The 23416-nt window shown below is 45.8% G+C and overlaps 1 protein-coding gene across 1 annotated transcript in view; it reads right to left on the bottom strand.

The window, feature by feature from the left end:
• mfap2 (microfibril associated protein 2) overlaps positions 1-23416 on the bottom strand; it is a 43642-nt gene continuing 20226 nt past the window's right edge. The window contains exons 4-8 of the mRNA XM_070860262.1: positions 23080-23115; positions 16703-16744; positions 8380-8467; positions 6512-6585; positions 1-5117 (exon numbers count right to left, since the gene is read on the bottom strand). Coding sequence (XP_070716363.1) covers positions 5014-5117; positions 6512-6585; positions 8380-8467; positions 16703-16744; positions 23080-23115 — 344 coding nt within the window. The 3' untranslated portion in view covers positions 1-5013. The remainder of the gene's footprint in view (positions 5118-6511; positions 6586-8379; positions 8468-16702; positions 16745-23079; positions 23116-23416) is intronic.

Raw genomic sequence — 23416 nt, 5'->3', positions numbered from 1 at the left:
AGTGGCTTTTATTTTTGTACAAAACGGAATATATCAGTTATAGTTTGAATCAGATTACACAGAAATATCTCACTCGACTGCACATACTGCGGCACCTCCTCCCAATGGTACTTCAAGAACATTTATACCAAGGAGTTCTGAGCAAGCACATGTCTCAAGTTTCATTTTTCTAACTGTTACTGCTTTAAACTGTGCAGACGGATCGGAGCAAAAATGGAGCAGCTTTTTTGGGGGCTTTATATCTCCAAATGTTGACCCCCCCCCCCCCCCCTCCTTAAGGCACCGACTCTCTGCTGAGTTATATACCCATGGGCACTGGGCACCATCCAGAATATTGCCCCAAGTGACCATTCTTCATTTATGAGCCTGGATAGTGAGTATTAGCAGGCTACTCCATCATGGGATTCATCGATCCAATCCTCACCTGTTGTTCCAGTACACATAGATCTTCCAGTAGGAATCACCGGGATAGCAGTCAGGAGCAGGAACCTTGGCTGATGTTCTCCTCCCTAACCCAGGGGCACTGAGAACAAGTGTAGCCTCAGTACCATCACCGGGGCTGCGATTGACTAACTCCACACAGACTGGAGATGGAACTGGGAGGGTTCACAGTCAGCATGGCTCAGTTGCACACTGGGTGGTATATTTATAACTGAGGCATAGGGGACTTCTCAATACCCTTTTGAAATGATATAGTTATTGCTGGAGCCAGTCAGCTGCCCAATGGATTGCTGATATTAGACTCAAAGAATCATACAGCACAGAAGGAGGTCATTTGGCCCATCTTGGGCCGGTTCTCTGAAAGTTATCCAATGGACTACACTCCCCTGCCCTTTCCCCATAGCCCTGCAAATGTTTCCTTTTTAAGTAGAGATCCAGTTAACGTGGACTATCCTACATGGGCCTCACAGGAAAAAAATCATATCCAATTCATATGAATTGGTCTAAATGTTTGGCCACTAGATGTCAGTCACACATTCAGGAACTAAATATACTTCCAAAAGCGTGCTCTGGACAACTTGGGGCTGAACAGTTACTGCGGCAATTTTATTTTCTCCACCATGAGCCTTTCGTATTCTGGAAACGGGACTGAATTGCAAATTAGTTTGAGATCCTCAGCTGCATCTGCTGCCTAGAGCAGATAGTATGCTCTAAATTGGATTGGCCTAGGATTGTACCACGGAACCTACAGCTGCCAAGTCCTTTCGGGTCTAATTTAGGTCCCTGTATTTAGGCCTCACGCCGGGTGTTGCTGTATTATTCCCAGTTTATTTTGTTTAAATCCAGTTGATCTCATCACTACACCCCTCGGATGCAATATAATGTCCTGGGAAACAACTGAAGCTCCAGGAGAAAAGCCAGTGGCTGAAGCAGAAAATAATCCATTTAACACTGTCAAAATGCTTCTGAGGTATTCCTGCCACCAACACCATAAAGAACATTAATTCCAAGCCTCAAGCGAGGTCCTTTGCACAAATCCTTGTGGATCCCAAGAACTGCTGTTGGTTGCAGTGCAGAATATGGCCACTACTGTCAGTGTCGAGACCGGCAGCACGCTCACTGTAAGATAAGACGGGAAGAGGTGGCGCTACAAGATCACAGGCCTACGCTGAGGGCCATTGTCACAGCACCCTAACAACAACATACAAACAGCAGAACAGGCATGTTTCAACCTTTAAACTCTGCACATGTGTGAATGCTCATGAATCCCCTCACTGTGTTTAGGGATATTTAAGCACCATCAAAAATAATTACTTCAAAAAAAAAATCAGATGCAACAGAAAGTCAAGTTTGATGAACTGAAGACATCCTGAACTCCTCAGAAAGCCTCTAAATCCAGTATTAGCTCACACTGTTGCATCCCAAAAGCTGCCGCGTCTAGAGTATTACAGTACTGCGTTCCTGAGGAGAGTTACAGGGAGGAAGGCTTCAGCTGAGAGTAAACAATTTTGTTCACACTTGGCAGTAGTGCAACAGTAAACTATCGCAACTCATGGGCATGTCGTAACCCCATGAAGTCTCAGTGTGGCCAAGTGAACTTGTGAACCTCGGATTTGTTAATGTGCGAATCCAGTGAGCAGGATGTTGGATCCCAGAAATGACTGAGAGTAATTTTTAAATGCTTAACAAATTTACTTGAAACTACTAGTTTAACAGAACTGTTAACATATTGTGCTAACACCTCCATTAAAACAGCAGACAAATAAGCATGTTGAGCATTCTTGTGTTGATATCGCACAGAGTCATGTCTAGGTTCTAATTACTATTGATTTAAATCCCTGAATAGAAATTGCAGCAGTGACACCCTGTAGGTTGGTGAAGGGTTTATTTGTGTCTGAAACACAGAGAGCTACCTAGGAGTGTGCAACGAGGCTGTACAGTAATACTGAGGTGTGAAAAAGCAATCTTTGCTCCCGATTCCTTTTGTTCCAATAAAATCAGTAATGAGCTCAAACCACTCAAAAAGGAGTCCAGTTAGACAGGACCACTGGTAGTAAGGATATGCACAGACTGAGATGATCAATTGTTCTATGGGACACGATGAATTCGGAGGTTGTGGGTGGGGGGGGGGGGGCGGAGGGGGAGGGAAGGTGCTGTCTGGTGAGGCAGGAGGTCAGGGTTGACTAATGGCGACATGAGGATGGATGAATACTCTGGTGTTTTGCTCGATTGCCTTTGGGGATCAGGGATACAGAACTTTCCCTCAGGAGATTAAAAGGCGAGTTAAGAGATCAAGATACATTAGATTGTACATGGACTGTAGAAGGAGGTTAAATGGGTGGGGGTCATTGCTAGGACAGATTGTAGAGCGTCTATGGAAGGAGGTTAAATGGACGGGGAAGGGTAATTGAATGGACAGATTGTACATGGACTGTGGAAGGAGGTTAAATGGACGGGGAAGGGTAGTTGCTCGGACAGATTGTCCCATCGTCATCATAGGCAATCCCTCGGAATCAAGGAAGACTTGCTTCCACTCTGAGCATGAGTTCTTAGGTGGCTGAACAGTCCAATACGAGAACCACAGTCTTTGTCACAGGTGGGTCAGACAGTCATTGAGGGAAAGATTGTACATGGACTGTGGAAGGAGGTTAAATGGATGGGGAAGGGTCATTGAGGGACAGATTGTAGAGAGTCTGTGGAAGGAGGTTAAATGGATGGGGAAGGGTCATTGATAGGACCGGTTGTACATGGACTGTGGAAGAAGGTTAAATAGATGCGGTAGGGTCATTGATAGGACCGGTTGTAGAGAGTCTGTGGAAGGAGTGCGCTTGATGGACTAAATGGTCTATTCCATTTCCAGGCTTTATTGTCATCTTATAAAAAGACTCATCTTAATTGTTGGAACTGTGTCACAGCCTTGCACCACACTCTCAGCCATATATTCTGGAACCTGTACAGTTCTATTTTGTAAAACCTTTGTGGGGATGGTTTTCTTCCTTTGGATGTGGTGACTCTCTTGATGCCATATGAGGGAGAAGAGTGGGTTCACCCCCCCATGGACTATTGGCAATGACACAGTATTTGTTTACATTATTGTAAATATATAAAACAGTAACAGTCATGTGCAGGGGCACTGAGGTGAGTCCTTGATGGCAGCGAGGTCACTACAGGAAAGAGTCACACACAGGCAGCTGATGCCTGCCACCTGGTCCTAAATTCAATGCAGCAGAGGCCAGGGAGTAGGTCAGCTATTCTCTTAACTACGGAAGAGGGACTTGGGAGAGAGAGAGGAAAAACAGAAAGCTCTCGAAATTGTGTGAAGATTAGCAGAAAATGCTTAACTCAGTCATACTGAATTTTGACATTTGTTATTTTAAACAGGCGTTTAAAATGAACACATTAAACATTTGTTCGCCAATCTTCGTACAACATCAACTTTCAAGGCCAAGGAGTCGAACTCGTCCATTCAGACTTGAACTGGCATACGGCATCAGTGCAGTGAGAGTTTGGTCTATTTGGGTCACGCACCCAATTCCGGCTTCGCCCCGACATGAAAGGTGGGGTGTAACCAGCTGGGATTAAATCAATCCTCAGATGCAAAAGCACCCGGTGTTTCAGCGACCTGACCTGCAGATCAGAGTGTAAATGTGTGCAGTTCAGGTCTCAGAGGGAAAAAACTGAGCACGGGTGAGGGAGGAAAAGAAATCGCATCATATCTAAAATGGTTCGCCAATTAGTTGACCCTCTTGGAGATATGATGTTAAAAATATTTTAATGGCTCCAAAATTAACGAGATTGTTATGTGAACATGTCGTAATGTCATGTCACCACATAAGTACCAGGATGTCTCAAATCCAACAAACTTAGATCAGAAGGGCCGTATAAACCATCACTCCAAAGGTGAAGCGAGCTCGGGAGTGACTCACTCAGAGTTCGATTGCTGGTGTTTGAATCACATTAGGCTGCCTACAGAACAGAATTCTGCTGCAGGATGGGTTTTGGTATTCGATTAATTCCCAACTACAGAAATCATGCGGTTTCTATTTTCTTCGTGAACTTAAAAAATTCTAAAACTCTGGACAGACACAAAGCATAAATGGTAGGTCAGCAATAGGTAACAGCAATGATGTGAAAGGAATCTGTAGAATATTTTTGAGACGGTGGATAGAGGAGGGACGGTACGTTCAGTGTGAGGTACTGTCATCCACTACCCTTCTCTCACACAAGCACAATACAGCCAATAAGGAATGTCAAAGGTTCACGAATCATCATGGCAACACGGGTAAAAAGCTGGAATGACGGAATGACTGAATGCCCAAGGCTTCATACATAACCCGCATTACAATGATCCCTTCTCCCAAACCGTAATAATCTAGAACATTATGTGCACATAAAAAACTGACTTTATCTTGAGGTTTATACGAAAAATCCCTCAGCACCATCAGAGTTACAGAAATATGAAAATGATCCCTCTAAATTACTTAATGTCATATTATTGATATATACGGAGATTCCTCTATCTCCTGGACCAAGGCTCCATGCGTGGCCCCTTCATCGGTTTGCTTGTCTGTCTCAACAGGAGCCACAGCTCTTGACGCACGATGAAGCCATCTGGCCACACAGCCCACTGTTGGCCATAACCCCACACTTTGAGAATTGATCTCGGCACAAGTCAGCTGGAAGGGAGAAGGAGAAGGTGAGAACAAATAGGATGTGGATTAATAAGAATTAGGAACAGGAGTAGGATATACCCCCCGCCCCCCCGCCTCGAGCCTGCTCCACCATTCAACAAGATCCTGGCTGATCTTTGATGTCAACTCCACTTTCCTGCCCTATCCCCATATCCCTTGATTCATCCAGAGTCCAAAAATCTATCTATCTCAACTTTGAATATACTCAACGACTGAGCATCCACAGCACTTTGGGGCAGAGAATTCCAAAAATTCACAACACTCTGAGTGAAGAAATTCTTCCTCATCTCAGGCTTAAAAAGCCGACCCTTTATCTGGAGACAATGCCCCCTAGATTTAGACTCTCCAGCCAGGGGAAACGAGCTCTCAGCATTTATTCTGTCAATTCCCCCAAGAATCTTATATGATTCAATGAGATTCTTCTAAACTCCATTCTGAACTCAGACACTGGTCCTTAAGGAAATATGACCAGATAGTGAACAGTCAGTAAATACATTTGTTTCTTTATAAAAATCTGTGTGTTCACACATGCAACATGGAGGGCAGGCTAAGTGTCCCAAACTTTAAATGGTACTACTGGGTGTTCCATTTCCAGGGGGAACATTGTCCGGGACAAGGCCATACCGTCTCCGGCTGGCTGTAGAAAGAAGTGCTGCTCTTGCAGCCTCCTGCACACCTGCCCTTTCCCCAGGGAGGAGCATTGGGGGTTTAAAAACATCCCATAACATTGGCAACATTAGCAAATATGGGGGAAGTTCTGTTGCAGTCCTGTTCTTCCAGCAACTAACTGTCAATTTTCACAATACAGTTTCTATCCACAATATCCAAATCAGATACCACCTTCAGGAATCTGTAGTTCTTCAACAACAAAAAACAGGATGGAACAACCCCATTGGAACTGTTTCTCCAAAGCACAAAGCTTCCCCATAGAAACATCTTCTTCTGCTCCATTCTGTGCTCTGTGTCACTATAAACCCTGCCAGGTGTCCTAGGGTGAGACTTGGGCCATACACAAACTTGGGAAGACTGGATAGGGACATTGCAGCTGACCCTCCCAATCTATACTGCAGCAGAATGAGAAAGGGAGACCTCAACTACTGCCCCGTACCTCACCTCTCCCACTCCAAAATCTGACCCCGAAATGCTAGCAGAACTGGGCTGAGAAAGAGCGCGCCAGTACACATTCCGATTATAGCCAATGCCTCTTGTATCCCTGACTCCAAGCCTTCCAGAGGAGCATTGAAGCCATGACCAGAATCTCCGTCTCCCCAGACCCAACCTCATGCCTGCTCAGCCTACTGCCAGTGGCACGTTACCATCACTGCCCGCCACGTGGCAGAGCTCTCCGTTCAGTTGTGGTTCTGAGGCCTGGCACTCACCTCTCAGTAGCTCCTCGTGAGCGCAGACGGTGCGAACACAGACCTCCTTGTTAACCACATAGACCCTGCGGAGGCTGGAAAGCAGACAATGTGAATGATGGGTACAGAAACCCACACAGGTTGGCCCCTGTTTTCAGACATTCATAAGATATGATTTAATTGCTACACCCTCTTCCACTCATAACCCCTCAGATCCTTACAGCACCATGGGCTGATATTAAGGGGATGGGGTGGCACATCCTTTCCGGTATGTCAATCTAATATTTGGCATTGTACGGTAGCCCGCACGGCTCATACAGAGCAATGTGGCCTGGCAGAGTGAGGGTGTCTGCAGCCTCCTTACAGATTCAAGTAGAGTGCGGGTGCCTGAAAGAGAATTCTGTAACTCAGAATGCCTCGCCTTTCCAGGTAAGGGTAATGTTATTAACCTCTCCATGAGCAGGGGTGGGACTTAAAAAGTGAAACCCACACAACTCCATCCTGACATGCCATATGCGCCCACTGACATTTTTACTGTGGCGGATATCGGAGCGTCTGAGTGTCTCGCCGTGGAGAGGCGGGGCGCTTCATTAACATTTGAAATCCGGCTTGCACCGGGCCATTGGAAGCCCGATTTTGAAATTTACTGCTGCCACACAGGTTTCCCAGGGGTCGGGAAACTTGGCACTGAAACAGGCTGGAGCTCCCTATTCACAGGCGGGAGGCAGAGCTACAAGATGTTAATGAGATCCTGCCGTTAAGGTTGGCAGGACCTCCGGGTCCCCGGCTTTGCCGGGTCCTTTGGCCATTTTCAACCTCGCCCTCTCCGCAAATATCGGACCATAGTTACTTTTAATATTGGGGTTCTGAAAGCGTAATGTTAATGAGCTAGCTTAGATATTGGTTTCCCGGTTTTGGCCGGGCCAGTGGCCTGGCACCCAAGAGGGGGCGCAAGGCTGCCTGTTGGCGGCCCGGCCGAACCCAGGGGGCATAATTGTCAGCCCAACATGGTATTCAGCCGACAATAAAAAAACATGGCAGCAGCAGCAGTGCGCTCTCCCCTTTAATCGGAGCTGCACCACTATTTTACAAGGACTACAGCCTCACTGCACCGGCAGAAAAAAAGCAGCTTTTGGCACCGCACGACCGGAGCAAGATTTTTTCGGCGGAATTTCACCATCGGGGGGGGGGGGGGGGGGAACATCAGTGGTGTGCGCTCTTATGACGCATTTAGGACGGATTGGCAGCAGCGGATCGGTGGTCAGGGGAGCAGGTCACTACCAGGATACCGCAGGAGCGGACTTTAAAAAATGGTGGCCATTACACGAAAAATTGGCGGCCATCGCACTCCACAGCATGGCCTCCGATTTCTGGCGGAAACAGGCCTTAAGGGAAGGGGCAATTTCAGCCCCATCTAGTTTAGTCAACCCACTGATGTGTAGCGTATTCACTATTCCACAAAGGCAAGCTCTACGGATTGAATTAAGTGAACCTGATCATAACAATTTCTCTATACATTCAATGATTTGTATCAAGCCTCATTTCACGAAGTGTTTGGTGGGTCTGCCTTCTGAGAGACTGAAGGAATACACATGCAAAAACACAAGTATCCGGTCCAGGTGACAAATGAAGTATTGTTGTTACACTCCAGGGTTATACTATCATACAAGTAGAAGTAGGGCAGTGAGTCAACTCCCACATGAGTACCGCACTTGACTGCTTATGGAAGTGACTAATGTCACTGAACCTGAGAAGTTCTCGACTGCAGACTCGAGTTTGGAGCAATGGTAAGAGAGTCTGATGAAGTAAGATTTAAGTGAAAGACAGACTTTAGGACTCAAATAAAACTTACTCAAAAAAGATGAACGACAAGGAATGAGTGTGCTTACCTGTAAAAGCAAAGGCTCTTGAGGCACTGTTTGCAGGGTCTGTGTACAGAATAGAGTCTGGTGCATGGATACTGCTCCTCCCTGCAATCTGGTAGACATAGAAAAAGGAAACATTGCTGTAAGGGTTGCAAGTGGACCCAGCACAAACAAGCACAACTGTTTCACCACACGGACCAGGCTCAGTCAATCCCCGGTCTGTAAGGAGTTTGCTAATCTCAGCTGAAGCAACATGTGGGAAAACAGAAAAAAATGGCCAGGGTTCCTGCTCTGGTTGCTCTGCAGCGATCCCTGCTAGTAGAGAACGTGTGTAGTTATCATGGCCCCAAGTTTCGCCATGATTTGCTCCTGATTTTTAGGAGCAACTCGTGTAGAACGGAGTATCTTAGAAATCGAAATTCTCGCCATTTAGTTTGCTCCAGTTCTAGTCAGTTAGAACAGTTTCACTTTGGAACAGAATTTTTTTTCAAAAGGGGGCGTGTCCGGCCACTTACGCCTGTTTTCAAAGTTTCGTCAGTGAAAACTTACTCCAAACTAACTTAGAATAGAGTACGTGAAGATTTTTGTATGCTCGAAAAAACCTTGTCTACACTTTAGAAAATCAGGCGTAGGTTACAAATCAGGCGTAGGGAATGGGGGGGGGGGGGTTTAAAGGGAAGTTTACAAACATTAAACACTTCAGTTTTACAAATAAAGAGCCATCATCAATAATAAATGATAAAAACATCAATAAATCAACCAATAAATCAATCCAAAAAAATTAATAAGAAATAATTTTTTTTTAAATCAATAAATAAAACATTTTCCACTTACCGACTGCAGCACCGGGAGCCCTCCAACAGCGTGCTGGGATGCCCCGCCCACAGTGTGTCTCTGTCAGTGTCTCTATCTCTCTGTCTGTCTGTCTGTGTGTGTCTCTCATTCTCTGTCTGTCAGTGTCTGAGGGGGGGAGCAGAGGGAGGGAAGGGGGAGGGATGGGGGAGAAGGGGGAGGGGGGGAGGAGGAGAAGGGGGGGGAAGAAAAAGGGGGGAAGGAGAAGGGGGGGAAAGGAGAAGGGGGGGAAAGGAGAGGGGGGAAAGGAGATGGGGAAAGGAGATGGGGGGGGCAAAGGAGAAGGGGGAAAGAGGCTGAACAGGCCGTCCCCAGCACCAGATTTACAGGTAGGTGGCGTTGGGTCGGGTCGGGGTTGGGAGCGCGGGTCGGGGGGAGGGAGGGAGAGGGAGGTCAGGTCGGGTCCAGTCGGTGGGGGGGGGAGCGGGGGTCGGTGTCGGGTCCGGTCCGCAGGCGGGGGGCAGGAAGCGGGAGTCGAGTCGGGCCGGAGGAAGCAGGAGCTGGGCGTGTGAGGAGCCTTATGCACGCAGCCCCAGTGAGGCCATTCGGCCAGGGCTAGGGGCTGCGTGCTTCGGGCCCCTCCCACACAGTTTTGGGCACCTGGAGCTACTGCACATGCGCGCCCACTGTAGCGCGCATGTGCAGAGGTCCCGGCACTGTTTTCAGCGCAGGGACCTGGCTCCGCTCCCTACAGCTCGTGCTGCACTGCGCCGAGCTGCAAACGACCTGCACGGAGCTGGAGAATCTGGAAGTTTTTTTTAGGCGCACTTTGTGGCGCGAAAAACGGGCGTCCAGGTCGGGACTGCGCCGTTCTAGGCGCGGTTCGAAACTTGGGCCCTACATGAGGACAGAATTGGACTCAGATGTAATGCCCCCACAGTTGAATAGCTTGGTTATACTTACTGTCAAGATTCACACATGAAGAATGGCCATTTGAGTGAAAAACCAGAGGGCACCAGCTCCTGTGGAACCATTTCCCAGTGAAGGAGCCAATACCTTGAAGTTGATTGAGTTGTTTGATGAAGTATCGGGGAGGGTTGATGAGGTTAGTGCGGTTGATGTGTATATGGACTTTCAAACGGTGTATATGGACTTTCAAAAGGCGTTTGATAAAGTACCACGAAATAGACGTGTTAGCAAAATTGAAACCCATGGGATTAACGAGGTACGGAGAGATTGGCCAAGGAACAGAAAGCAGAGTGTAGTGGTGAATGGTTAATTTACAAAATGGTGGGAGTTGTGCAGTGCTGTCCCCAGGGGATCGGTGTTGAAACCACTGCTCTTTTTGATATGTATAAATATATTAATGAAATGGGGACTTGGGTATATGGGGCATAATTTCAAAGTTTGCAGATGAAACGAAACTTTGAAATGTAAACAGTGAGGAGGATAGTACCAGACCTCAGAAGGACATAGACGGTCTGGTGAAATGGGCAGGCAGACGGCAGATACAATTTAATGCAGAGAAGTGTGATTCATTTTAGTAGTAAGAATTTAGGCTCAATTTTCCCCAGTGATTTGCGCCGTTTTTTTGGCGCAGGCTGCTTTTTTTTTTAACCTAAGTTTAAAAAACCCAAGTTTCCCCGATCAATTTGCACCAGCGTAACTCAGTTAGTTATGATTTTTTAAGGTATTTTTTTTTCAGCTAAAGGGTCGTAGCCTGTTACCCGCGCCAATTCTGTCCAGTTAGGAAAGTTTGGCCAGTTGAGAGTTACTCCAGTTCTTCTTAGACCAGCGTATGTGGCCTCTGTATAAAAACCATCTGGCGAGTTATGGAAATCGGCGCAGGTAAGGAAATTGGCGCAGGTAAGGAAATTGGCGCAGGTAAGTGCAGCAGATGCCCAGACAGCAGGAGCAGGCGAGGTAAGAGAGAGGGGGAGAGATGTGGGGGAAGCCTTTCGGGTATAGTTAGGTACGGGGACCAGGAGGGAGGAGAACCATTCGGCCTGGGATAAGTGAGGGGGATGCAGACCAGGAAGCCATTCGGCCTGGGATAAGTGAGGGGGAGCGGACCAGGAGGCCATTCAGCCTGGGATAGGTGCGGGACCGGGAATGAGGAGGCCACTCGGCCAGGGCTAGGTGCGGGACCCGGAGGCTACTCGGCCAGGAATAGGAGCGGGGAGTGGGACTGTGAGGCCCTTCGGCCTGGGATAGGAGTGGGGATCGGCACCAGCGTTGGGAGGGATTTTAATAATTTAATGGCGGTAAGTTGCTGCAATGTATTTGTGCTTGTGAAATTGCTGCAATGTTTTTTAACGTGCTTGTGCAGGTTTCATTTTCCAGCCTCAGCCCGCATTGCGTCCCTGGTTACCGTGGCAACCCGATCTTTTTGGTGCAGATCAAGGCTCCACCCCCAAAACTAAAGGCTAAGCTGCGTCAAAATGAAGAAATCAAACGGGGAAACTTGGAACTTTTTTTTTGGCGTACTTGGGCCCCAAAAAACAGGCATAACTCTTCAAGTACATCAAAAAAAAAGCTTTGGGGAAAATTGAGCCCAAGGAGAGGCAATATAAACTAAATGATACAATTTTAAAGATGGGTGCAAGAACAGAGAGACCTGAGGATGTACATACACTGGTCTTTGAAGGTGCCAGGATAAGTTGAAAAGGCTGTTAACGTGGCTTTATAGATAGAAGCATAGAATGAATACAAAAGCAAGGAAGTTATGCTAAACTTTTACAAAACACTAGATATTATAGCCAATTCTGGGCACCATACTTCAGGAAAAGATGTCAATGCGTTAGAGAGGGTACAGATGAGATTAACGAGAATGGTGCCAGGGATGAAGGGCTACAGTTATGTGGATAGACTGGAGGAGCTTGGATAGTTCTCCTTAGAACAGAGAAGGTTAAGGGGAGATTTAATAGAGGCGGTCAAAATAATGAAGGGTTTTGATAGAGTAAATAAGTAGAAACCGTTTCCAATGGCAGAAGGGTCGGTAATTAGAGGAGACAGATTTAAGGTAATTAGATAAAGAACCAGAGGCGAGATGAGAACATTTTTTGTTTTACGCAGCGAGCTGTTATGATGTGAAATGCATTGCCTGTAGTGGAAGCTGCATTCATAGTAACTTTCAAAAGGGAATTGGATATACTGGAAAATTAAAAAATTGCAGGGCTATGGGGAAAGAGCAGGGGAATGGGGCTAATTGGATCGCTCTTTCAAAGAGCCAGCTTAGGCACGATGGACCGAATGGCCTCCCTCTGTGCTGTATGATTCTATGATGTAGGCGTTGGTTGCGGTGCTTTCTATGATTACCTTGTGGCTGGCTCACACATGAACAAGTGCTATTTTGACCAAGTACCTGTCTCTGGAATGGTAGTTCAATCGGTACTCGAGAGAGCGAGAGAGAGAGGAGAGGAGAAAACTGGGGCGGGGGGTGGGTGGGGGGGAGGGGGGAGGAAGAAATGTCAATGAGTTTCTCTTTGATCTTGAGAAGCTGATCTCGAAACATCTGAAAATTAAGTCTAAACTGACAAAAAACAAGTTGTCCATTGTGAAAACCTTTTAAAATTACAGTGAGAGGCTAATCACATCGTTTAGATTTTGTCCAACGTTTGATTTGGATTTGAGGAAATGGACTGTAACTAAAAGCACATATTTTACAAATGATGGTAATAAGTTGCAGTGACTGAACTGGTGCCAGCATCAAAACAATCAAAGGATCAAACTATCTCTCTATAGTAACCACACAAAGCTAGACCTCACCATGATATAGCATAGAAAATGTAGCAACGAATTCAATTTAACTCCTTACTCCCCTGAAGGGAGACAAACTTGTATTTACTTTGTACCACATCAATCCCTCAGAAACACCCCAAAATAACTGGATTAATTTAAGCAATTAATTAATTTTGACGTGTAGTTATCGTTGTTATGTAGATAAATGCAATTTCTGCACTGCAAGATCTCAAACAGCAATAAATTGAATCATCAATGAATTGTGTTTTGGGGGTGTTGGTTGAGGGTAGAATGTTGGCCAAGGCACCTTCCACAACCATAATGCAGCACTTCCTCAGTACTGAATTGCAGTTTAAGCCTAGATTTGACTCGGAGGTTAGAATGCTACCAATTGAGCCAAGCTAACACTGAAGGTAAAGAGACTTGTAGAGATGTGGCCTTCAGTAATCATTCAAGTGGCCATTAATATGTGTGTGAGCCCAGACAATGAGCAGCAACAAGAAATTCGGCCAACACAACTAAGCCCGATATCTGCCTTTATTTGTGCGCGCGCACTTTCTAACATGGGTCACGGGAAAGTGATCAGGAGTGGAACCGCGGCTGTTTTTTCTCCCTTGCCTAGCACAAGGGTGTTGAGGCTAATTGTAGCACCCTGGCTAAGATCAGCTACCTCACCACAGATGGAACCTGGGACTTTCTACTCTACGTAGCTTGTCACCGAATTTACACTTTATAAAATAAAACCTCTAAATGGGTCCATGACTACGGCAGGAAACTGTCCCAACACAGTCAGCACATCTTCTGCAATAGCTTCTCCTCCTAAGCCTGCACAATATGCCTGCAAGGCTCCATATTTGGCCCATCCCAATTCCCATCATATGTTGCCACTTGCCAACATTATCCCCAAGAAAGAGGTTAACTTCTATATGTACATTAACTGACCAAAGCCGCTTTATCTCTCGACCTTAACCCTCAGCTCCACGAGTTGGGGATGAGCCAGAATTTCTTGCAGCTCGTTGTCAGCCGGATCAAACGATTCTGTTCAGCCCTCACCAGAAATTCAAGTGCCTTCACCCTTAGATACGTCCCCCTCCCTGGATGCTCATTTTAAATTCAACCTGACTGTGTGCTATACAATCTCACATCCAGTCTGTCACCAAAACTGCCTACTTCTACACCCAAAATATTGCTTACCTCCGTGCCTACCTCACCCACTACTGCTGCAACCTTTGATCATGCCTTTTGTCACCTCCAAACCCAACTTTATTCAACGTCCTCTTTAACAGCCTCCTCAGTTCCACCCTCCATAAACTCACAAACTCTACCAGAACTCTTGCCACCCATAACTTGTCCGCTCACTAGTTTTTAACAGCCTCCATTTGTTCCTTGTCCCTCAGAATATCGACTTCTAAGGCCTCGTCCTCATCTACAAATCTCTCCACAGCCTCATTCCTCCCTGTAACTTATGCACCTGTGAGTATGCTCACAGGTTGGCTGAGCTGTTACATTGTGAGTGGCTTAGCCAGTCACGTGATGTTCACAAGACTCAATAAAACCCCAGCCAGTTGGGTTCAGGGGATCCACGATGAAGCAGGTGGTTGTGAGCCTGGTGGATGAACTGGTAATGTGTAGTGTAAGTGTTAAACCTTTGCTAATAAACCAACTAGTTCTTAACAGCAATGTGTTGCTATGAAATCTTAAGCAAAGAGCCCATGAAGCAAATACAACACACTCCCCACCTACGAAAGCTTCCCCATCTTATAGTTCCACTTACACCCTCTGCACTCATGTCTCTGGTCTACTGTGAGGTTCCCCACCCTCTTCTCCACCATCTGTGACAGAGCCTTCAGCCATTTATCCCGAGATTTGGAACTCTGTCCCTAAACAATGTAAAATATCACTGATGTTAGCATCTTCCCTAAAGTCCTCTTCCTCATTTCTCTCCCCAGCTTCAAAAGCCTCCTTAAAACCTACCTATTTGTCAGTGCCTTCAGCCACCTCCCCTAATGTCCTTCCTGCCCACTGCTGACCCAAATTGTGAAGCAACTTGGCTGTTTTGCTACATGAAAGATTCCATATAAAATGTAAGTTATTGCTTTCAAAGAGCAGGCTCAACAAAGGGTGGGCTTCTCACATGGCAACACAATGGTTTTATTAGATAAACTATAAGTGTATTAGTTATTGTCTGTCCTACAGTTCGAGTCTTCAGTTATTTCTAAGTGGTTCTGCTCTCACTTCGATCTTGGCTCCCTTGATCTCAGCTACTCGAATGAGCTGCAACTGCCTTCAGGTGCGTACAGGCTCTCCCACATCGCTCCTTGCTGAACTGCTTTGACAGCTGTGCAAGGTCAGCAAAGGTAGACTCTAGTGGATTGGCTTGTCACACAGTACAGGAACCAGAACATGCCATTAGTCCGAAGGGAACATTAAAACCGTCACACTACCTAAGCATTTTGATTTATTTTACACCTTCCTTGAAATGAAAATTTAATTCAATTTGAGCTGCGGCTCCTGGATACAAATCCAGGCCAGACTCCGACGAGGATGTCTCTCTGTTGTGGGATTGGACGATACAGTGGGTTGCCACTGACCTTTCACCTGTGGCACCTTGACAACATTGGCTTAAAATGGGACGGTGGGAGATGTACAATGCCAAATCTCACTACCTCAAAATAGTTATTCCTGAAGGGTGAGCCTGGCGGCTCTGTGCAGGATTCTTAGATCAGATAAGGGCTAAGCCAACTAGCAGTGCCAGCAATAACATTGCCAGTATGCTGTGTAAATTCCAGCACCAAACTAGGCATTTTCTTACACGAGGCTTTGGTCCAAAGAGAAGAAGCCAAATTATACAAATTATTGGTAAGGAATAAAATATAGAATACAGCTGTTCAAATATTGGAAATCCTAGGGGCTAAGTGGATGGCTCCAAGTATTCTTGGCAAACTGTCACTGAAACTGTATTCAGACTATGTTCAAACACATCCCTTTTAATCCAAGCAACGCGACTGGATGTAACTCTTTTCATAACTGTGAGTTTTTTGGGGCAAAATATCCATCTGTCCAGTTTACTGAGCATTACCGAAGCCCAACTAGTAGCCAATTGTCGTGTCAAATGGTCCATTTCCTCTGCGTGAGTTTCATCAAATCCGATTGTGACAAGAATTATGGACCGAAATTATCCCTTTTTATAGCCTGGTTAGCACCTCCGGGGGGCGTAATGCAGTTTTCGTGTGGGCGAGGGAGCATTAGCGTCTCCGGGGAAATTACCCCGGAGGTCTGGGGTGGGGGGGCACTGTCGCAGCAGCGCTGCGCCCCACCATTAGCGCCCCGGGCCGGTCTGAACCCGGCAATAACATCACCGCCATGCGTGCCGACCCCTCACCGCCCCGATCCCTTTGCGCCCCGCGGGCCGCGAGGCTGGTGCAGGCGGATGTCCACACCAGCTTCACGGATTGCGAACCTAGCGGATATCCGCCGCCAGAGCGTCCCTTAGAGGGGAGGCCTTTAGCACCCTAGGCCGCCATTTTATTATGCCAGCCGACTCTTAGGTCACATTTGTTTCCAGTGCTGCTATACGTAGTGACTGGAGAAACCCTCGACCAGCAACTTGCACAACTGTTCAACACAACTGCCCATTTTCAGAGGAGTATAGCTGTGGATCGTATCCACAAGGAAAAGTCAGGAGGGGAGCCAAGTTGTCGAGCATATTGTAAGAAAAGAAAGACTTGCATTTATATAAACAAGGGCTCAGGGTTTCCTAAACCTGAAACTGCAGTGAATTAACCTTGGAAGGTGTGATCATTTCATTACTTACCAAGAGGGCCAGGCTCTGTGGGTTCTGTTTCAAAATTTGTGCCTATTAAGAAAAAAAAAAGAATAATTAGCTACATCCAAGTGACCACCAACACAGCACTTAAACATGAAGCTCCTGTGCACCACAGGTTAGACAAAGTGATTGTTAAATGGGAGGCATTTTGATGAGAATACCCTAACTCACACCAAGTTCCGTTCACTCATCATCCCTGTGCTTGCTGACCTACATTGGCTCCCAGTCCACCAACGCTTCAAATTAAAAATTCTCATCCTTGTATTCCGATCCCTCCATGACCTCAGCCCTTCCTGTCTCTGTAACCTCCTCCAGCTCTACAACCCTCTGAGAACTCTGCGTTCCTCCAATTCAGTCTTCTTGTGCAACCCTGATTTCCTTTGCTCCTGCAGTGGTGGCCGTGCCTTCAGCTGCCTAGGCCCTAAACTCTGTAAGTCCCTTCCTAAACCTCTCCACCTCACCACCTCTCTCTCTTCCTTTATAATGCTCCTTCAAACCTACCTCTGTGACCAAGCTTTTGGTCACCCATCCTAATATCTCTTTCGTTGGGTAAGCGTCAATTTTTGTCCAATTATGCTCCTGTGAAGTGACTTGGGATGTTTTACTATGTTCAAGGCATTATAGAAATGCAAGTTGTTGTTGTAAATAATCTTTATAAACCTAGATGTTATGGTAATGGTGATTTCTGATTATATTGTTGAACTTTCTCCAAACAATGTTCTTGCGTCCTGTCCTGAACGTGTTGAACAATTGTAACCAGTGCGTCACTCTAATGGCCATTCTTTATGTGTGAGCCGACAGTGCTCTGTGACAGACCTGTAACCATCAGAGCGGGCCCAATCCTGTCCTCAACCGACATCGACACACATGTACTTTCCAGCGGGGATAGTGATCAGGATGTTATTTTTCCCCATCCCTAACCCAAGGATGCTGAGGCTAACGGTGATGCTGTCTTGGCTGGATTCAGCTAACTCAGCACAGAATGGGCTTAAACCTGGGATCCTCCTAGTCTGTACGGCTCAGGCTTTGAGAGAGCCAATCATTTGCTTTATAACATCTGTATGAGGTAGGATATAGTGTAACTATAACGATCATGATGTCATTCGTTACATGTAATCTACACCCATACAGTCTGTACAATACCTTCAGTACCTAAATCAGTCAGGATCTCTGAGGTCTGGGCTGGTGGAAAGCCTACTTGTGGAAGAAATCCAGGACCTATAAGAGAATGACAGCCAGACAGTTGAACATAACAGGGGGTTCCTTAGAACATGAGCCCAGGCCTTCAACACCAGTGGAGCAAGTGATTTCTGGGCCTTACACCGGCCCTCAAAACCACATAGCAATATTTGTGCATCGCAACCTATTTGGCAACTGAATTGCAAAGAATTGTTTTTGGGGAGGGTTTTGTAACTGCGATACACAAGAATGTAGAATCAGAAAAAGTCATCCATCCCACCAAAGCCACTCCATCTACAACCGATGTACAATCTACCTTATGACCGATTCTACCCCATTCATTTAATCTTCCACGGCCAAGTACAACTTAGCACACCATGAACTCTAACCCATCTATTTAATCTCCTTCCACAGGACAGGTACAATCGCCACTCTACATTACAACAGTGACTACACTTCAACAAGTACTTCACTGTTTGTAAAGTGTTTTGGTACATCCTGAGGTAGTGAAAGGCACAATTTAGATGCAAGGTTAATTTTCTTTCTTTATCATGGACTTTACCCCACTCAATTAGTCTCCTGTATAAATATTCTCTGATCTCCAAAAACTAGTCAAGCAAAACAGAATATTTATCCATTCTCACATCTGCATTATTCAACCCTGGCTGTGGGAGTTGTCCAGATAACACCACCATCTCACAGAACAGAAAACATCATGTTCTGTGGGTGGCTTAATCATTTCACTTATTATCATGTTTGCCTCGGAGCCAGAAAGTTGTGGGTTCAAGTCCCACTCCAGATGAGTACATAACTTAGGAGGGCACTCAAACGCAGTGCTGAGGGAATGCTACATTGTTGGAGGTGTTGCCGAGACAATTAAACCAAGGCCCTGTGCGTAAAGCAATTGAGATGTTTCAATAAAATGCTACGGTGGCGTATAAATGCAAATCTTACTCAGTTGTCCCTGAAGCCTCCAATCTTGGTTCCAGATATTAATGACGTTCCTTTTTGAGGGAGTTCATTGTCTCAGCCTCAGTTGCTCTTGATACGAGCTTCATTCCGGTTGTGCTGTACCTTTGCATCTAGGCTCAGCCAATCTGTTTTTGTTCCTGTATTTTCGACTGCATGGGGGCATTTGGAATGAGGGAAGCCATACCCATTGTGAGTCAGTGGCACCGACATTACAACAGCGACTACATATCAAAAAGTACTTAATTGGCTGTAAAGCATTTTGGGACATCCGGGGGTTGTGAAAGGCGCTATATCAATGCAAGAATGTATTATTTATTTTCTTTCAGGAGGTGGAGAAAAACCCAACCCTTGAACCCATTAGGAGGCTGTTCCACTGGCACGCAATGGGCAGGCTTGTGTTTACAAGGTTTCATTGCAGGCAAAATTGCTAATGCTGTTTTTCCATGACACTGACAACTATGTACAAGCTCCTTGCTCTTTTACATGGTATTCCCCTGGGCAACAATTGACAATGGTGGAAACAACTGGGATGCTGTCCAGCTGCAGCTAGGACCATTGCACAACTATTAACAAAAAACAAATAAACCGAGAAACAGCTGGACCCAATTGCACCACACTATTATCTGCTGGTACATATCCAACTCCCCGATACTGCTCCTCTCATTCTCCTCCCTGCCCCCCCCCACCCCACACCCAGGGGTCAGACTGCTCCACTCTCCCCCACCACCCCTAGGGATCTCGCCTCCGAGTCTCAGACATAACTATCCCCTGTCTCACTGCTTTCCTTATCTCACCAGCTGAGGCTAAGCTTTCCCAGTCCCATTTCCCCCACATGTGTCCCTTTCTTCTCCCCCCACTCCTCAGTTTTCCAATCAATATGTAAAATAACATCTTTGAGAAAAATTTTTTATCCTGCCTGCTGAAAATCAGCTCCAGTGATTTCTTGCTGTGTAAGTAGGTATGAAAATTGTTGAGAAAATTCTACTTAATTTCTTTGCCCTGTGTTATCTGATGTGCAGTCAGTGAGCAGTGGGGAATGGAATGTACCATTTTTATTCGAGCACTGAGAGGTGGAAAAGTTCTAGTTAACTCCTCATTTCAAGTGAAAATGTATGAACTTGTATTCCAGGTCAGGGTTAATAATGGTTGTAGCCATGAGCAAATTTGTGTAGCAAGACTTCAGGCAATGCAATAGTTGGCTTTCAGTTGAAGTTAGTACAGCCCTCTATGGGTCTGGCAGCCATGTTGTCTTTACACCTGAACAGGTAAAGATTTTGCTGCGAGCTCTGGGAACTGTCATTTCTTCCTCAGTACAAGTTTAATATTTAGTATTGCAGTGAATGTGCAGAGCTCAAAGGGGAGCTACCTGTGCAGGTGAGACTGTCAGAGTCTGTGAGTTGATTTGATGGACACAAGAACATAAGAAATAGAAGCAGGGGCAGGCCATTCGGCCCCCCGAGTCTGCTCCGCTATTCAATAAGATCATAGCTGATCTTCGACCTGAACTCCACTTTCCTGCCCATATCTTTGCTGCCCTTTAATATCCAAATATCTCTGTATTGAAGTGGGCAGTGAGTCTTGGACAGGTACAGGAGGGAGGGAGTATTTCTGCAGTGATGAATTTATTGAGAATAACACTGTCATTAATCACAGTTAACTTCTGCAATTAACACGTTCAATTTTTGGCGATTTTTTAAAATGCGAGTTAGTCGCGGAAGTTATGCAGAGCGGAGGGAGCAGGGCGAGGGCAAGGGCAAGGATGGGATACGGGTAGGGAAAGCCTGATGGAGGAGGCATCAGGGCGAGGGTGAGAGGGCTGAACCGTTTGGAAGCAGAGTTCAGGATTGATCAGGATCCCATCTAGTCAGTTCTATCCAACACTCCATTCGGGAGCTCATTAAACTTCCCAAAAACTGGGAATAACGTGAAAACTAACTTTCCAGTACTTGCACTTTAAGTGGCGTAACCTACAGTAAATTGTGGGGTGCCACAGGGATCAGTGCTGGGAACCCAACTATTTACAATCTATATTAACGACTTGGAGGAAGGGACCGAGTGTAACGTAGCCAAGTTTGCTGATGATACAAAGATGGGAGGAAAAGCAGTGTGTGAGGAGGACACAAAAAACCTGCAAAAGACAGGCTAAATGACTGGGCAAAAATTTGACAGATGGAGTATAATGTTCGAAAGTGTGAAGTTATGTACTTTGGCAGATAAAATCAAAGAGCAAGTTATTATTTAAATGGAGAAAAATTGCAAAGTGCTCCAGTACAGTGGGGCCTGGGGGTCCTGGTGCATGAAACACAAAAGATTAGTATGCAGGTACAGCAAGTGATCAGGAAGGCCATGGAATCTTGGGGTCAGTTATACAGGGTATTGGTGAGGCCACATCTGGAATACTGCATTCAGTTTTGGTTTCCATATTTAAGAAAGGATATACTTGCTTTGGAGGCAGTTCAGAGAAGGTTCACTAGGTTGATTCCGGAGATGAGGGGGTTGACTTTTGAGGAAAGGTTGAGTAGGTTGGGTCTCTACTCATTGGAATTCAGAAGAATGAGAGGTGATCTTATTGAAATGTATAAGATTATGAGGGGACTTGACAGGCTGGATGCAGAGAGGATGTTTCCACTGATAGGGGAGACTAGAACTATGGGGCATAATCTTAGAATAAGGGGCCGCCTATTTAAAACTGAGATGAAGAGGAATGAGATGAGGAGAAATATCTTCTCTCAGAGGGCTGTAAATCTGTGGAATTCGCTGCCTCAGAGAGCTGTGGAAGCTGGGTCATTGAATAAATTTAAGACGGAGATAGACAGTTTCTTAACCGATAAGCGATTAAGGGGTTATGGGGAGCGGGCAGGGAAGTGGACCTGAGTCCATGATTGGATCATCCATGATCATATTAAATGTCAGAGCAGGCTCGAGGGGCTGTATGACCTACTCCTGCTCCTATTTCTTATGTTCTTATGCTACGGACTAAGAGCTGGAAAGTGGGATTAGACTGGATAGTTCTTTTTTTGGCCGGCACAGACACAATGGGCCGAATGGCCTCCTTCTGTGCTGGAAATTTCTATGATTCTACCTCTGACTTTCTGCGTTATACTAATTTTACCATTGTATAACCACCTATTCTCCTTGTACTAATTTATCCAGTTTATAATCAACCTTTTTCCCGGATGATAAATCACTCCCCTGCTAACAGTACAGACAAGCCTGACACAGGCTGAAACGGACAGTAATATAACCAACATGACAGCCAGAAATTATGATAGTAAAGCTGACATGTTAAATACTTACGCCGATGACAATGGGATCAATTAAATATGTGATTGAACAAAGATTAACGTCGGTTGAGACATTTTAATTGCGAGATTAATGGGTACTTTTTTTTAAAATCCCTTGACAGCCCTACAAAAAACTATCTTGATTCATTTTGATAGGACATTAAACACCTATAATGTGAGGCTTCAGATTCAGATGTGTGAACAGGAGGCTGGATAGCTCTCCAGGGACAGGCATTTTTATGAGATGTCAAACAAGAGACAATTAAAAAGTTTTGTTTCAAAGCTGCCAAATGGATCGATGCATGAACACACCTCCTGTTGAGGTACTGAGCCATATCTAGAGCAGTGGGGAGAAGCCCCTGGTCTAGGCTGAGTTAGCTGGCCTCAGCAATGGGAGTGGTACAACTGACCTCATGAGCCCCTTGACAGAGGGCTCCAGATTTTGATTGCTGTGTGCATGTGGGTATCAGATGAGGGCGCTATGCTCTTCATGGATGAACAGCTTGTCCAAACTTATGCTCTAGGTTTGCAGGTAAAGAATAGTGACTTGGGCGAGGTACAGAGGACATGTGGTGTCTGTGGAACCCATACCCCAGCAAAGAGTCAGCACCTTCAGGAGAAGTGGGGAGAAAAAGATTCAAGAAGAAAAGTTTTTGTCACTAAAGTGATGAGTTCACCATGACAGAAGTCTCCTCATTCAGCGGAGAAAGAGTTTAAAAACAAATGATAAAAACGAACAATTAATTATATAAGCTACATTTACGGAGTTTACCTCTGACACCGAGGCTGCTTCTGACCTTGCCCTGAGTTCTGAGTGTAGAATTCACACTACATGTGGAATACTTTACACACTTGGCAGTATTCTGAGTTCATGACCTTATTTCAGGAGGGGCTGCCTGATGTGGAACAAGATACAATATCAACACTTACCAGTATAATCGAACTCTGGGCCATACTCCTCTGAACCTGGGGAAGGAGAAAAGAACAGTGGTCATTGACAGATCAATAGAGTGACCTTGGTCTTAAAGCACTGGCATGATGATGTGAAAATGTACTGTGCCATGATGGTTTGTTTAACCTACAACTTCAGCACCGGTGATTTCCATGGGGCTTCCCGATCTCCTGCTGTAACACTGGCGGAAACCCCAGAGAAACAGCCATTTTCACCAGGGTACCTGCAAAAGTTACAGTGGAAGATCGGAATCCCCTGTGGAAATTCTACTTAATCCCAAGGGGGCAATGCTCACCCTGATCTCCTGCAGATTCA

This window comes from Pristiophorus japonicus, chromosome 18 (genome assembly GCF_044704955.1).
Source record: "Pristiophorus japonicus isolate sPriJap1 chromosome 18, sPriJap1.hap1, whole genome shotgun sequence".
Lineage (NCBI taxonomy): Eukaryota > Metazoa > Chordata > Chondrichthyes > Pristiophoridae > Pristiophorus > Pristiophorus japonicus.
This window is presented reverse-complemented; position numbering and strand designations above follow the sequence as displayed.